At 39.7% G+C, this 16908-nt stretch overlaps 1 protein-coding gene across 1 annotated transcript in view; it reads right to left on the bottom strand.

The window, feature by feature from the left end:
• Positions 1-230: 230 nt before the first annotated feature.
• Positions 231-16908, bottom strand: part of RFTN2 (raftlin family member 2) — a 64365-nt gene continuing 47687 nt past the window's right edge. The window contains exons 8-9 of the mRNA XM_068544721.1: positions 13192-13270; positions 231-1637 (exon numbers count right to left, since the gene is read on the bottom strand). Coding sequence (XP_068400822.1) covers positions 1365-1637; positions 13192-13270 — 352 coding nt within the window. The 3' untranslated portion in view covers positions 231-1364. The remainder of the gene's footprint in view (positions 1638-13191; positions 13271-16908) is intronic.

Raw genomic sequence — 16908 nt, 5'->3', positions numbered from 1 at the left:
CGGGATCTTAGTTCTCCAGCCGGGGATGGAACCTGTGCCCCCTGCATTGGGAGTGCAGAGTCCTAACCACCGGACCACCAGGGAAGTCCCTAGTTACACTATATATTTGATAACATGTAATACATACCTGTCATATGTGTAAAACATTATGAGCATTTGTGTTCAATAAAACAATAGCCCAATTACAAATGACATTTTATTATTCAAATGACTTTATAATGTCAACACCAATGCTAATAAAAATATATAATAGGCTGAACTCATCAATGGCACAGTTGTAATTCATTTGAAGTAACCCACATTTCAAAGTAAGCCTTTCGTAGATAAATGAAAATCCTCTATTTTGTAAAATTTTAATCTTTACCTGTTAAAGGCTGGGCAAGGCAAAGGCATCCCTAGTAGCAGAGCAAGAAAAGCAGAGATTGAACAGATAAGTCACTGTACACATTGCATGTGCTATGAGCACCTTTTTACTCCTGCAGGACTGAAAATTCTGGGTTTCCACATTCTTCATGCTTTAGCAATCAAAATAAAAGCATAATTCATATCTAGACCGATAAAAGACATCAGTTTCCATTTAAAGTTGATGTTTCCCTTTTCAGACTATTTACAATTTAAAAGAAAGAAAATTAATTCTGTCTACTAAGGTTTTTAAATATTGAGATTGTGGGTTCTTCTTATATTGAATTTTAAGGGATGCTGCTTTGCTGTGTTTCTAGGCTATTAGACACGAGAAAGTTTAAGCTCAATGAATCAGTACGAGGTTGGTAACATGGTGACCCTTTAAAACCAAAGACATACAAAACGGATTTTTTTTCAAAGAATATTTTAACAAATAAGGGTTTGCTTTGTACATACATACCATAGTTAAAGACAAAATTTAGATTAATTGTTATATTCAGGAAATAGGTACTTTATTAATTAGCCCTGTGTGTGTGGTGTGTGTGTGTGTGTGTGTGTGTGTGAAAGAGAGAGAGAGAGAGAGGGAGAATTTTCAGCTTAAGTAAGGCTCTAACTTCCTGACAATTTTCTAATTAAGTGAAAATACTGGTTGAGATATTTAGTTGTCTTACCAGGAATTGTAAGAAAAGTATACCTTACGCATTCATGAGACACTGAAGTACATTATCGGTTAATAACCTCATAAGACATCTGTTTAAACAGATGTTTTAGTTGAGAAAACTGTAATGTTGGTTATTCTTCCTTGTCTGGAAGGTTGAGCCAAAGTTTACGTAGATTAGAGGAAAGCCTGAGTCCGGAAAAATTCAAAGTATTACATAAATGCACATAAAGCAATACAATAAAGTAACTTGGCAATTATTTTAATAATTATTTACAAGGCCTCTGTTCCTTTCCTTCTTTGCTCACATACAAGTGACCTGAGTTACTCCATCTTCCTGGTCAAACTGTCCATCATCTGTTTCCCGCAGGACGCTGTCACCGCTGCTGAGCCCGGAGAAGCTGCTGTGCCGGGCCGGCCTCTTCCCCTTCACCCCGCACTCTCTAGCAGGGGAGAGGGGGCGCGCCTCGGGCGGGCTCCTGCTCTCTGCAGGCTGCGACAGGGCCGTGTCCAGTCCGGTGCTCCTGCTCGTGACCTTGCTCCTGTCTTCACCTTTCACGTGCCGGCTGCCTTTCCTCTGAAACACAAGAGATTGGCGACCAGGAGTTAAAAGGATGGGTGCCGTCTTGTCCCTCTGGTCTAGTTCCCTGCCCGCTTCTCTTCCAAAGCCTGCGCCTCTTCCAGGACCAGCGCAGGGCCATCCTTCCCGTTCCCTGCTCCCCGCCCTCCAAGCGAAGGTGCGCTCCCCTCTCTGTTCACACCACTTGGTGGCTTCCCGGCCCATCGTTCTCCTCGTTGGCGGGCTGGCTGTGTGCCCCTGTGTGGGTCCTCAATGACACCTCTGAGGAGAGGGACCTGCTGAGATCTTACCTGGGGGAACAAAGCAGGGAGAGATACGCTAAAACCTCCATTTTCCTTCTAGGTGTTTGTCGAGATCTGAGCAGCAGAAAAAGTGCCTCAGAGGCTACCTGTCCCCCATTTCTATAGGAATAGGCTGCACAGGTAATGCAGACTGAGATCATATTGGAATAAGGGGCGCCTTTCTAGGTGGAGCCGACCCCTCTCCTTGTCCTGCTACAAACCGCTTCTGCCTGACGCAGTGGGATTGCTCAGCAGCGGGACCGGCTCCTTCTGCAGACCGTCAGAGAAGCTGCGGATATTTTCACTGTGAAATATTACTGAGGCCTGACCGCATCCTTGGTGCGGTTCGCAATAAAAAGACGTGGTCTCTGCCAAGGTAACTTAAGTCAAACTAAGATATCTAAGTCAACAGAAGGAGAGCTCAGGGAGAGAACTGTGGATCTTCAGACTCCTGATGAGATTACGGGGGCTTCTTTAATACTGATAACATGACAGGTATTAGATCATGATCATATACTCAGGCACAAAAACTGAGTAAGGATAAATAAGATAAAGTTAAAAAAACATTTAAAAAGCCCAGTAATTTCCCAGATTACAAAGAGTTTATTTGCTTAAAGCTCATTTATATGTTAGTTGGGAACTAGGATTACATTTTCTCAAACTTGAGAACTAAAATTACTCAAAAAAAAACTCTCAGAAAAATATATAGAAGTCAGATGCCTAGGCTAGTCTTACGAAAGTTCGTTAATCCATAGGTTTGTTGAACTATAGTGTATAAAATACAAATGCATGGACTTCCCTGGCGGTCCAGTGGTTAAGACTCCGTGCTTCCACTGCAGTGGGCGCGGCTTTGATCCGGGTCGGGGAGCTAAGATCCCGCAGGCCGTGCGGTGGGGCAAAAAATTAAAAAAAAATAAAAGTAAAAGGATTTCATACTGGCTTTCATGGCAAATATACCATGCAAACAGCTGTATTAAAGTGAATTTTGCGGGCTAGTGTGGAACGTAACCATGGCTGACGGCACTGTTTGGATAGGAGGATGCAGGCCTCGGTGTGTTGCATTGAAAGGAGTGTGTTGGCAGCTCGTCTTTTCCTTGGCTGAGTTACTGGAGTCCTTGGACAAGTTGAAAGGAACAAGTCTGCAGTGGGTCCTGCCTCACTAAAGGCCCACTCTCACAGCCCGAGTCAGACATAGCTTGATGGTAGGGACATTTTCATTTGCATTCATCAAGTGCAAGTCTCAGATCTCAAATCTTTTCCCTTTTTATTCCCATTCACCAAATATACTGAATTTAATACAAGCAGTGGAACCTGACAGATTTACTCTCAGGGTAGAGGATCTGAGAATGTCATGTTCTGCCTGGCATTGGGACGCTGGTCAGTGAGGATATAGCCTTTTGGCTTCAGGCAGGGCTGACTGGTACTGCTCCTTTCTCAAGCCTAGCTACTGGCTCCTTTCCCACAGGCACAAAGGATGCATTCACTCCTGAATGACCTCTCCTGTTGACTGAATGAAATGGGAAGGAGGGGGAGCCTGGGAGCACTTGGCAGCCTGGATCTTTCCTTTTTCACCAGCACCAGGGCCAAAGGTGAATTTTGCAATAAATTCCTTCTTGTACGTCAGCCAATAGAGGCCAGCTCTCACATACTCAATGAGAATTTTCTTAATAAAAATTGGGTATTATTCAGAATAATAAGATAGTGACAGTAATTCACTTTTAAATAAGTATTAATAAGTAAACAGCCACCAAATTTTAAATTTTAAATATTAGAAGATGACAAAATACCTAACTCTATAAAAGATTTCAGGACAAACTCTTTTCTTTTTTTACCAAGTGACTTTTAATAAATACATGTTCAGCAATGACGTTGCCTCCCTCATTCCACATGAAATAATAGCTTTTCCAACAAATCAAATTGCAATGTTCTTATAACTTAGAGTGTAGGAGACTGAAACCTGACCAGTCCTTGGAGATCATCTACTTTAATCCCTCATTGTACAGAGGTAAGACCCAGAAAGAAGATGGTATTTGTCCAAGGTCAGGGAGTAGCTGGCTTTGAACTGGAGCCTGAGTGTCTTACCTTATTTTTTTCACATTATCTGCTTTGCAAAAATATGAGTAGATGTGTGGTCAAAGATTTGTATGTTTCTCAAATAAAAATTTCCAATTACAAAAATAATACACGCTCTGCGTAGAAAACCAGGCAAAAATAAAGAAAAAAGCAAAACCCACCCACAATCCCATCTCACAGAGATACCACTGTTTAAATTTGGCATGTTTTACTATGTATTTGCATATGCACACATGGATGTGTACAGCTAGCTCACTTTTGCACTTAACACTCACTATATTTTGAGTATTTCCCTATGTCAATAAAGAGATTTTTCATGCAACATTTCCAGACTTATTCATATAGGTTCTCACTTTCTTCTGATATTTTCACTGTAGAATGAGAGCAGATTCTACCAAGATTTGCATGCAGATCTAATGCTACCCTTTGATAAAATCGATCAACTTCTGAGAATCATCCTCATTTACTAAAAATGAATGACCCATTTCAAATACATGAGACTCAGTGACAAACCAGTTTCAGTTAGGGTGTCCTACCAATGTATCTTTCATTTTCCACTGTTGACGTCTTAAAAACAAAAGCAAAAGAACAAAGTCAGAATTATATCAGCAATCATAAGACATTACATTGTCTTGGACAGTGTTATGATGGATAGAGTGGAAGAGTAGCTAAAAAATATGGTTTATAAAGTAATAAAAACATGGAGTGGACATTCAGGATTTCTCTTCCTTGTGTGTCTCAGGGTTGAAAGAGGAATAGGAAGCCGCTGTAAGACTAAGTGTGACTCCAGTACCAGTTAGAAGAGTCCGAGCTTTTCAATCATGCAGAGAAACCCCAACCCTTCTTGCTCACAGAATATGTTCCTGAGTCATCCAAGCTTGGGGCTGTCAAAATCATTCAAACCTGGGAAGGGAAAAAGGTGTCGTGGACAACCATCTTTCCAGCTAGCTTTCTTATCCACCTTCCTCTCTACTGCAGTGTGGGCATGTGACCCAATCAGATCCAATCAGAGTCCTTCCCTGGGATTGCTATAGTGACTCTAGGATAAAGAGTTCTTTCTTTCTAAAAATTGAAGTATAGTTGATTTACAATATTATATTAGTTTCAGGTGTACAACAGTGATTCAATATTTTTATAGATTATACTCCATTTAAAGTCATTATAAAATATTGGCTATATTCCCTGTGCTGTACAATATATTCTTGTAGCTTATTTATTTTATACATAGTAGTTTGTACCTCTTAACCCCCTACCCCTATCGTGCCCCTCCCCCTCCTTTCCTCTCCCCTCTGGTAACCACTGGTTTGTTCTCTATATTTGTGAGTGTGCTTCTTTTTGTTATATTCATTTGTCCGTTTTATTTTTTAGATTCCACATATAAGTGCTAACATACAGTATTTGTCTTTCTCTGTCTGAGTTATTTCAAGAAGTTCTTTCTTTTTGATGAGGTGGCCATACTCACCTCATAAGAAGCCCTCTGCACATACATAGGTAGAAGCTGAAACAAACGGAACATCCTGGGGCTGTTGAATCTCTGGAATCAGTCCCTGAGGCACTGTTTTTTGTAGCTCTCTTTTTGATATTATGAGCTATGCCAGAATCCTTCCCACCTAGAAGCCAATAAATTCCCTTATGGACATAGGCTAATCTGAGCAGGGTTTCTGTCCCTTACACCCCAAGGGACACCAATAAGTCATATGGAAACAAGCGTGGGTGGCCCAGAAGAGGGCTGCTCTCCAGCCTGAACACTGCCCTACGGCTGTGGTGATCCCTCTTCCCTTCTGCCCACACCAGTAAGAAGCCCATTTGCTTTTAGTGAAAAGCATTCCCTAGATGAAGGACTTCATTAACGATAAAAGCAAAATGCTTTCATTTTTATTTATACATGATGCTCTTTGAGGTACCTGACATCTTCTATTTACACTGGCACCAAATTAGATTTCACATGGACTTCAATTGAGGATACTAACAGCTAGTGAATGAAATATGACCCTGTGACTTTCCAATAATTTCAAATTAACTTCAAATGACTGGAAAAGTAAGAACAAAGTTTGATTAAATAATTATCTTACCATGCAATAAGGAAAGAAGTTAATGTATATGTTAAATATTTCTTAGTATTCATGTGATTTTATTTTTTTATTATTATTATTTTAATTTATGAATTTATTTATTTTTGGCTGTGTTGGGTCTTTATTGCTGCACACAGGCCTTCTCTAGCTGCGTCTAGCGGGGGCTACTCTTTGTTGAGGTGAGCGGGCCCCTCACTGCAGTGACTTCTGTTTCGGAGCACGGGTTCTAGGCACACAAGCTTCAGTAGCTGTGGCACATGGGCTCAGTAGTTGTCGCTCGCGGGCTCTAGAGCACAGGCTCAGCAGTTGTGGCGCACGGGCTTAGTTGCTCTGCGGCATGTGGGATCTTCCTGGACCAGGGCTTGAACCCATGTCCCCTGCATTGGCAGGCGGCCTCTTAACCACTGTGCCACCAGGGAAGTCCCCATGTGATTTTATTTATAGTTACCTTCAAAAGATCTAATTCAGAACATTTCTGTGACTGCAGCTCCTTCACTTCTTGGTTTGTATTAGAGAAATGATTCAATAGATGTGCCCAAGAAGTCTTTACCTCTTGAAATCATTCCTTTTGAGATACATTTTAAAGACAAGAAAATAATTTGAATGCAAAACTTCTCTAAAGAAGAAAAACAAATGTAAATTGGAACCATTTAAATTTAACTCTTGTCTCCCAGGGTCTATTCTCTCTATCTTTCTTTTAATAACAGAACTCTGCACCCACCTCACCACCAATGCCTTGCAATTTTTAGCTGGGCATGTAGTATTTCACTATGGTACCAGCACATGGTTGCCCCAATTACATTTCCCAGCCTCCCTTGCAGATGCTTGTGGTGACATAAAGTTCAGGCCAATGGGATGTGAGAAGAAATATGTCTGTGACTTGGGAGTCAGTGCCTTAGAAGCATGCCTGGAATTTCCTACTTCTTGCTGGCTGGACACAGCAATGAGTGAAGAAGCAGTCCTGGGTCCAGAGGCAGAAGCCAAATGTTGAGGGTGGCAGAGCTGACCAGCCATGAGGCAGAGCTTTGCCCACCCTGGATTGCCTGCCCATCTTTAGATAATTATGAGAGAGACCCTTCTGTTGTATTTAAATCATTCTATATCGGTCTTTTTGGCATAGCATCTTAGTAACTAATTAGTTAACCACTTAATAACTGACAGAAAAAAATTGTTGGCAACTAATGCTTTTTAGCTTAATTTTTCCCAACTTTCCAATTATGAAAAATTTCAAATATATAGAAAGTTTAAAGGATACTACAATGAACCTACTACCTAGTTCAACACTTGTTAATATTTTGCCATATTTGCTTTATATATATATATATATATATATATAAATATGAACATATATATATATATGTTCATGTGTGTTTTTTTTGAATGTCAAAAAGCATCAATGCACTACATTCGTACATATTAGCTGAAGGTAATTTTTAGCTGGAGAAAATGGAGGGTCATTAGGAGTTTCTGGATTTTTTCTTCAGTTTCTCCATAGAGTTAGTGTTTAATCATCTAGCGTTGAAAGAAAAACATTCCTATGAAAACAAAAGCAACATTCCATGTGACCAGGTGCTGTGCCCAGCCCCCTACATGTTTTCTAACTGAATCCTCCTCCCAACCTTGTGGTAGGTACTAACACTGTCCATTTTACAGATGAGGACACGGAGGCTTGGAGAGCCTGGCAGAAGCTGTTTGTACACACACACACACACACACACACACCCATCCCCTGGAATCCCTTTCATGGTTTGTTGTCTACCCCTAAGAACACCACTGGATGGAAACCCTACTCTGTCTGAGTCAGTGGAAACTAAATACTTTTAAATGACCTGTTGTTTCTTATAAATAATTATCAAAGGGAAATGGGCTGAAGAATTTAACTGAAGTAAAGATTTTTAGGTAATAGAAAAATCCGATGAGTTTTTTATTTGAGTCTTCAAAGAAACAGAAAAGTTAAGAAAGAAGATCTTGGAAGAAAAATTGAGAACATTTAATAGATGGAGGTAAAATCCTGGTCAGAGTCTCTTACCCTGCTTAGCATAGCTTTCACTTCCTTGAGTCTATCTAGAGCCCTCCCCCCAAAATAAAGAAAAAAAAAATTTAAATAGATAAAAGGAAGAGCAAGATAAAAAGAACCTTGCTTTATTTATACTACAGAGCCTCATGTAGAGGAAAGGGAGGTTAACAATCTCATTATACCTCATAAAAATTCCATTATCCAAGGAGAGTTTTTACTGAAGGACAAAGGTATAAAAAATATAGCCTATGTGATTTATAAAGCCTACAATCTTTCATAACATTTTTATTTTATTTTATTTTTAAATTAAAAAAATTAAAATTATAAAGCATACAATCTTTTAAATTTAAATATGTAAAAGTGTAAAGTTCTATGAATTTTAATACATGTGTATAAATTTGTGTGCAAATCACAATCAGGACACAGAACAGTTCTATTATCCCCCTCAAAACCCCCCATGCTATTCCTTTATCACACCCTTCCCCAAACCCCAAATCCCTGGCAACCCATGAGCTGTTATCCACAGTACAGTTCTGTCTTTTTGAGGATGTCATATAAATAGAATAGCACAGGGACTTCCCTAGTGGTGCAGTGGTTGAGAGTCTGCCTGCCAATGCAGGGGACATGGATGAGATCCCTGGTTTGGGAAGATCCCACATGCCTCGGAGCAACTAAGCCCGCGAGCCACAACTACTGAGCCCACACACCGCAACTACTGAAGTCCGTGTGCTCTAGGGCCCAAGTGCTGCAACTGCTGAACCCGCGTGCTGCAACTACTGAAGCCCAAGCTCCTAGAGCCCGTGCTCTGCAACAAAAGAAACCACCACAATGAGAAGCCCACGCACCACAATGAAGAGTAGCCCCTGCTCGCCGCAACTAGAGAAAGCCCGCATGCAGCAACAAAGACCCAACACAGCCAAAGATAAATAAATAAATAAATTTTAAAAATTAAAAAAAAAATAGAATAGTACAGTCTATAACCTTTTGAGACTGGCTTTTTTTCTTTTTTTTTTTTGGCTGCGCCGTGCAGCTTGTAGGATTTTAGCTCCCCGACCAGGGATTGAGCCCAGGCCCCGGCAGTGAAAGTGCCAAGACCTAACCGCTGGACCACCAGGGAACTCCCTGAGACTGGCTTCTTTTAATCAGCATGCTTTTTGAGATTAATCCACACCATTGTGCATATCAAGAGTGCATTTGTTTTTATTTCTGAGTAGTATTTCATTGTATGGAAGTACCACAGCCGTTTATCCATACACCTGCTGAAGACATTTGGATTTTTTCCAGTTTTTGGAGATTATGAATAGAGAATATAAACATTTATGTGTAGCTTTTTGTGTGAACAAACGTTTTTATTTCTCTAGGGTAAAAGCCCAAGAGTGGGATTGCTAGGTCATATGTAAGTGTATGTTTAACCCCATAAGAAGCTGCCAAACTGTTTTCCAGAGTGCGTGTACCATTTTGCATTCCCACCAGCAGCGTTTGATAGTTCTGATTGCTCCTCATTCTTGCTAGTTCTTAGTATTGTCAATATTTTTTAATCTTAGTCATTCTAGTAGATGTATGGTAGTGTCTCATCATGGTTTTCATTTGCATTTCCCTTAATGACTAATGATTTAAATGTCTTTTTATGTGCTTATTTCTCATCTACATATCCTCATTGGTTAGATGTCCAAGACTTTTAACAATTTTTTACCTGCGTTGTTTATTTCTTACTTTTTAAGTTTTGAGAGTTCTTGATACCTTCTGGATACAAGTCCTTTGTCATATACGTGATTTGCAAAGCTTTTTTTTTTCTCCCAGTCTGTGGCTTTTCTATTATTTTCTTAGTGTTATTCACAGAGCAAAAATTTTAAATTTTGATAAGGTCTAATTTATCAATTTTTTAAAATGAATTATGCTTTTGGTGTCATGCCTAAGAACTCTTTGCTTAGCTCCAGTTCAGAAGATTTTCTCCTATTAATTTTTTTCTAAAATTTTTCTAATTTTCCTAAAACAAACTATCTTTCAATAGCTTAAAGAAAATTGAGGCAGTAATTGGGAGTATAAATATTTTGAATTGATATTTTCCGTATTTAAAAAAATTCTCAAGCTATCTAGAATATTGTGTAAAAACATATCTGTGGAATATAAACAAATTCCAAACGTAAAGGTCTTTATAACTTCAGAAGAAAAAATTCCAACAATATGCTTTCTTCATCATGTGATTCTCAATTCCCTCCCCTATACAGACGCATGAAATGGCTTTGCTTAACATAAAAGTACTGTTCTATGTTGAGTGCAACACTGAATACAAAAAGTCTTATATATCTTGACATTAATCTCAGTAAAAGAGAGAACTTTTTTTTTCAAGGGTTAAACCCTAGATCAGTTTCTACCAGCCCATGAAATTTATCATTTTATTGAAAACTCATTAACAATCCTAGGGCAATGTTTGTAATGTCTCAAATTTCCACCAACTGGTTTTTAGAACTAAACACCTTTGGGCTTCCCTGGTGGCACAGTGGTTAGGAATCTGCCTGCCAATGCAGGGCACACGGGTTCTATCCCTGGTCCAGGAAGATCCCACATTCCGCGGAGTAACTAAGCCGGTGCGCCACAATTACCGAGCCTGCGCTCAAGAGCCCATGAGCCACAACTACTGAAATCCGCGCGCCTAGAGCCTGTGCTCCGCAACAAGAGAAGCCACCGCAATGAGAAGCCCGCACACCGCAACAACGAGTAGCCCTCGCTCGCCACAACCAGAGAAAAGCCGGAGCACAGCAAAGACCCAACGCAACCAAAAATAAAATAAATAAATTTATTTAAAAAAAAAAAGAACTAAACACCTTTGAAATAATTCTTTGAAAACCTTTATAAACGAAGCAATCCCCTCATCAGCACCTCCCAAACAACAACTGATTTCAAGGTACAAGCAAAGAATAGTGCCATTATAGACCTACAACTGTAGGTTGTTTTTTTAAAAAAAATAAAATGTTTTTTCAAGGCATGTTATAAATGTATAACTTTCACAAAATATATATGAGATAGCTAAATTAACTCTATGGCGATACTGATAGTCTACTACCTTCTCGAGATAAAATAACAAATTATTTCCACTAGAGAAAACTAAAAGAATTTACAAATTGGTTTTCTATTATAGCTATTACATACTTCAGCTCCAGACTGAACCACCTACATGTTCTGCCCTGAAATAATCTCAATATCCTGAGATTTCCTGCTAGGAAAATTAAAGATTTATCAAAGGAACTAAAAATAGTAAATCCGTTTAGAAGTAGACTTCTAAGCTATAAAATATATTATTCCTGGGCTTCTCATTGATGAAAACTGACCATTTATGTACTTCCTTACTATTATATAAATGAGCCAGAAATTTTATATTACAATGGATGTAAATATAAAGATTACCCAAAGAAAAGCTACCACTAGACTACTGAATGGTATTTAAAGTTAAACAAAAAGAGCTCAAATATTTTCAGGGAATCAGAGAACTAATATCTAACCCTAAGAAAGGAGACCATGAAGCAGCTGAATTTGGGTCTTACATCTTCACAAACACCAATTCCAGGGCCCTCAGTTAGTCAAAATTCCATGAGGCTGTGAATTCTGTTGATCTTTCTCAGAAATGATGGCTGTTTGCAGAATGTTTAAAAAAAAAAAAAGAAGAAAGAAAAAGAAAAAGAAAAGAAAAGGCTGTAGCATGGTGAGAAGTTGCTTTGGGGAAGGAGAAAGAAGAATGAAAACCTTTTCTGGCCATTCTTTACATAGATCCACCTTGCTTCTTCTTAACCGAATATTTCTTAATGAACTCGTGAACTTGAGCCACTCTCACCGGGGTTGGGAGGCCCTGCTCACCTGTGGGCTCTAATTCAGTCTTTTTCTAAAATCTGTGTACTTGATCACTCTGCTCTCCTCCCATGGGAGGAATCTTCCTATCCACCTTTCCACCTCTCTACCTGCTTACCTATGGAGCCAGCTGGAGTCTTTCCAAAATTAATGTGAGACAACCTAGCATGGCTGCATTACATACACTGTCAGTCTAGCTTTGCTAGTTTAGAAAACTTTAAAGTTTTCTAAAACAATATTTTCTTGATATACAGAAAAAGAATCACTTCAAATAATTTTCTGGTCTATTGGCAAACTTCCTGTTTTGAAGGTTATGCTTTAGTTAATTAATGCACAGATTGCTTCATTCAATGATGCTATTCTAGGTGTGCATCTAGTAGGGGTCTATTAAGGATAAGGTGACTTGAGGCTCAGCATAGCCCTTCAGCAAAGGGCTGAAAAAATATGACCTTGAGGAGACAATACAAAAGTGCTGTCAGAAGTCAAGATAGACAAGATCACACAGATATCACGCACATTCACTTATAAGGCTTATAACTGTGGAGAGGAAAAAACTTTTCCTCTATAATCTTATGTTCAGTCTCTCAGACCAGCAAATTAAACTAAAAAAAGATTAATAGAAGAAAAGGTTTATTTTGGATGCACATGGGGGCTGCACAGAGAAGTGAAAACCCAAACAGGCAGTTAGACCGGGAGATTATATATCATTTTACAAGGGGTGATAAATTGTGGTGAAGTGACTAGACAAAGGAAAAGGGGTTTGGGCTTCTAGGGGCAGTAGATTGTGGGAAGGTAAGTATTTGGGAAAACTAGTGGAAAAGAAGGCTTTAGTAAGGTTTGTTTGTGGTGACTACAGTCTGTGTCGTTCCCAGTGATAAGAGTCATCTCTGGTACAGGAGAGGGAGGCAACTTTACAAATGGAAATTTCTGTCACCTTTTAAAAGGGAAATTTATCCTCTGCTTTTGTCAGAAAGGGAGAGGGTAGAGAGGTCCTCCTGTGTCTGCTGTTTTTTAATTGCTTTTAGCTCAAAATAGTAATCCTTATGCCCATGTGGCATATTTTGGAGTAATATTCTGATCCCCTTCAGAACTGTCTCACATGCCTGTTTCCTGGCACATTTCCTTTGTTATATGTTGGTTCAGAAGACTGTTTCTTTATCAGCTCCACACTTCCTCATCTGTTCACCATTTAGAATTACAAAGAGACTTTAAGGATTAAATGCTTCAGTGTAACATTTAGTTCATAAAGCATCAATTTTACTCACTTCCGGTGTTTGAGCGGCTGAATTCCACATAACTGGTCTCTGAAGGAACACAACCTGCTTTGTAGCCAAATTCCCTTCACTGCAAATTAAAACAATAGCATTAGTATTTGTAAATTAGTAATTCTCTATATTTCACACTTGGCTAGAATGTTCCCTATGTGTCCTTTGTAGAATAATCTTCTGATCCAACAATAATTATGAATACGATTCTATATAAGTCGAAGCAGACAAAACAAGGAAAAAAAAATCCCTAAAAACTAAATATGGTCGTTACAAAAGAAAATTTTAATGTTTAAAACTTGTAATCTCACTGTACTAACATACTTAGTTTCATCTCTTTGTGTCACCTCCTACTCTTTATCAACATGTGTATTTCTGCATGTCTATAACTTCTGCGTATTTGCATTCTGTATTCTATGCTTATTCTTTTTCTTGTTTGTACACTAGGATGATATTCTTAATAGCTGCATGATATCCCAAAGAATTAAGATACCAAAATGTACTAAGCCTTTCCTTTATTATTGTAAAATCAGGCTGTTTCCAGTTTTCTGCTAATTATAAATAATGCTGCTATAGAAATATGTACAGTCTTCCTTATTCTTTATGACTTATTTCCTTGAGATAAATTCTCAGGAGTGGGATTATTAGCCCAAAAGGGTATGATTTAAGCTCCTTGGTATGCATTGTCAAATTTGTCTCATAAAAAGAAGAGACCAGTTTGGGCTGCCACGTGTGAGAAATTTTATATACACTTTCCATTGAGGGACTTCAGCCACAGCTATTTTCATTTTCAGATGCTTCTTTGTAGTCAGCTACTCAATATTCTCCTTATTTAACTACCATCATGGCAAATTACCCCTTGCCAAAGACTACTTGGGGTCTGGATTTCTCTGAAATGCTTTTCACAGAGTCTCCATGGATTTATGGGGAGGAGTGTCTGTAGTTAATGTTGCTCAGTTACGACTTTTATTATGCAAAAAACCCAAACAAAACCTCACTATTAGCTGCATTTTATGCTGAACTCCTTTTCTGGAAAACAAATGCAACATTGAAACTCTGGCCCTAGTGGTTAACCCCACACCATTTGAAAATCCCAAACTTACTGATACTATTGAATTTTGAGAAATCGCAAATCTTCCCACAAAGTGGTAATGAGAGATTGCTTCTTTTTTATCTTTATTTTTAAAGGACTGCTTCTAGTCTAATCTTATTTTAGTTCGACTCAGTCTTTGATTAGAAGAAAAGACTTGTTATGAAATATACCCTAACTTTTGGGAACAACTTGAATCACCAGGAGACATCAGTTATGACACAGGAAAGGCCTAGCGGTGTATAGAACAGGCTGGTTTGTTTGGGAGGCTGGGAGGATACTCGAAAGGGCAGTGGCTTTGGAACCAGATGGGTCCTGGGTTCAAGTCTCAACTCTACTGTAAAACAAAGAATGTTGCCGACCATCCAGTTCTACAAGAATCAAGTCATTAGCCACTGCAGCCACTGACCTACAATCCACCGTGAGAGGAATTCAGGTGAAGATCAGGATGAGGCACTTGGTGCTCTGGGAAAAGAAGCCTTTACATAGCTAGAAATATTTCAGGAGTAATTTTTTTTATGAACCTGGATTCTTACATGTTCCCATACTTAGAAAAGATCTAACGTCATTAACTGAGATACCTGTTCCTCATGACTAACCTTCTACCAAATGTGTGCCTGATTGCGCGTGACCCTTCTCCGAAACCACATATATATAATGACCTGCCCGCCTCACCTCTTGGGAGCAGTTCCTCAGAGCTCTTTGAGAGACTGTATCCTGGGCCAGAGTCCTTAGTAAGTCCCCAAATAAAACTGAAACTCACAGCTCTCATGTTGTGTTGGGTTTTTTTTCCCAGTTGACACTACAATAATAGCCGACAATACCACCTCATAGCTGGTGACTTTGGCAAAGTTTTAAAATTCTCTTACATTTCCTATCAGGGCCTTTGTGATGGTTAAAGAAGTCAGTGTGTATGAAGAGCCTCCGCTGTGCCTGTCACTGGAAGGAGCACAGCAAATGGGATTTCCCTCCAGTTCCTCCATTCATTTAATGCAATGTGGGGCGGGTTAAGTGGGAGGAAAATATCTCAGAATCAAGAATATCTTCCAGACAAAACAGTCAAGGGAAAGGGGACACAAGAATAGAGAAGAGGTTTCTGGCTAATGTTCAAGGTGTGTGACCCAGGTAGAGAATCACGTGAGGGAACCAGGCCTAGAACTATTCAAAGATGAGAAGGAGGGATCAGGGTAGAATTATTCTTCTTGAACAGGAAGCAGGAGAATGTCAGGGTAGAGACTGGGGATGACCCTGGAGTGAATTCTCCCCAAACGATTATAGGATGGGGCAAGTCTGAATGCACTAGGGTGTGATGTTTGGCCGACAGCAGGCTTCTCAACCGTTATGAATGGGGTAAAACAGTAAGTGTGGAGACAGTTTCTCAAAGGCTGAGTATCTTAGGACAGTCTCTGGATGCCCAGATAAGACTTTGGAAGGTTAGCATCTTCCCATCTCTTGGGAGGTCCTTAGAGCCAGACCCAATTTGAAATACATCTGAGACCTCTCTGTCCCTGGTTTTCTAAAGGACATTCTGATTTAAAATATGTCCTGCTATTTTCAGACCATCTGTGAGATGTGGAATGCCTTTTGGTTTGGAGCATCTAATCATGGTAGAAAGAGAAAGAGGTCTGAAGACTTACAGAGGGACAACTGTTTGATAGGGCAAGTGAGTCACTCAGTCTCCAGTAGCTCCTGAAGTAACTCTATTTACTGAGCTTGGAAAGGATATTTCCCCTGTAGCATGGGTGTCTGAAAGGATTTGCCTGGTGAAGTCATTACAGGACCAGAGGGAACTTCAAATGCTCTCCTGGAAGCTCTAAGAGGACAGGGCCTACATCTCCTATTCCCTACAGAAATTTTTATCCAAAAAGAGCTGTTAGTTAACTGAGTAACTTAGTACCTTCCTGAAAGGCAGTTAAGAACCTTTGTTTGTTTGTTTTTTATTTTTTAATTTTAATTTTTTAATTTATTTGGCTGCACCGGGTCTTAGTTGTGGCACGCAGGATCTTTAGTTGTGGCATGAGGGCTCTTAGTTGTGGCATGTGGGATCTAGTTCCCTGACCAGGGATCGAACCTGGGCCCCCTGCATTTGGAGTGCGGAGTCTTAGCCACTGGACGACCAGGGGAGTCCCATAAGCTCATCTTTCAATGCAGGCAGACGTGAGTGTGGGATATCTAGGGAGAGCGAGCCAGGGACTGTATTGACAGCACAAGCAGAGCAGCCAGGCCACAGATGGGGGAGAAATGCGTTCAACCGACTCTACAACTTTATACTACAAAATATTTGGACACATCATTTCTCTGTGATGTATTTATCAGAGAAGCAGTGGAGTGTGCGAGAAATAGTATCTATGGCTTTAGAGTCAGATTGACCCTGGGTTTGCATCCCAGCTCTGTTGCTTGCTAGCTATGTGACGCTGATGTAGTCACCCTATCTTTCTGAGCCTCCTGTTTCTCTTCTGTAAAACACAGATGGTTCTAATAATACCAGTGAGGTGGTGGATGTAAAGTTCTTTGCACAGACCCTGGAGCATAGCAGATGCTCAGTAAATGTTTCCTTCTCCCTTTCCTGCCTTCTTCTACTCATTTCATAAGAAAACAAAAAGAAGACTCTCTACCTGGGTGTTTTT

The sequence above is a fragment of the Eschrichtius robustus genome, chromosome 5 (genome assembly GCF_028021215.1).
Source record: "Eschrichtius robustus isolate mEscRob2 chromosome 5, mEscRob2.pri, whole genome shotgun sequence".
In the NCBI taxonomy this organism is placed as follows: domain Eukaryota; kingdom Metazoa; phylum Chordata; class Mammalia; order Artiodactyla; family Eschrichtiidae; genus Eschrichtius; species Eschrichtius robustus.
Note: the sequence above shows the minus strand (reverse complement) of the source record. Positions and strands in the feature narration are given on the sequence as shown.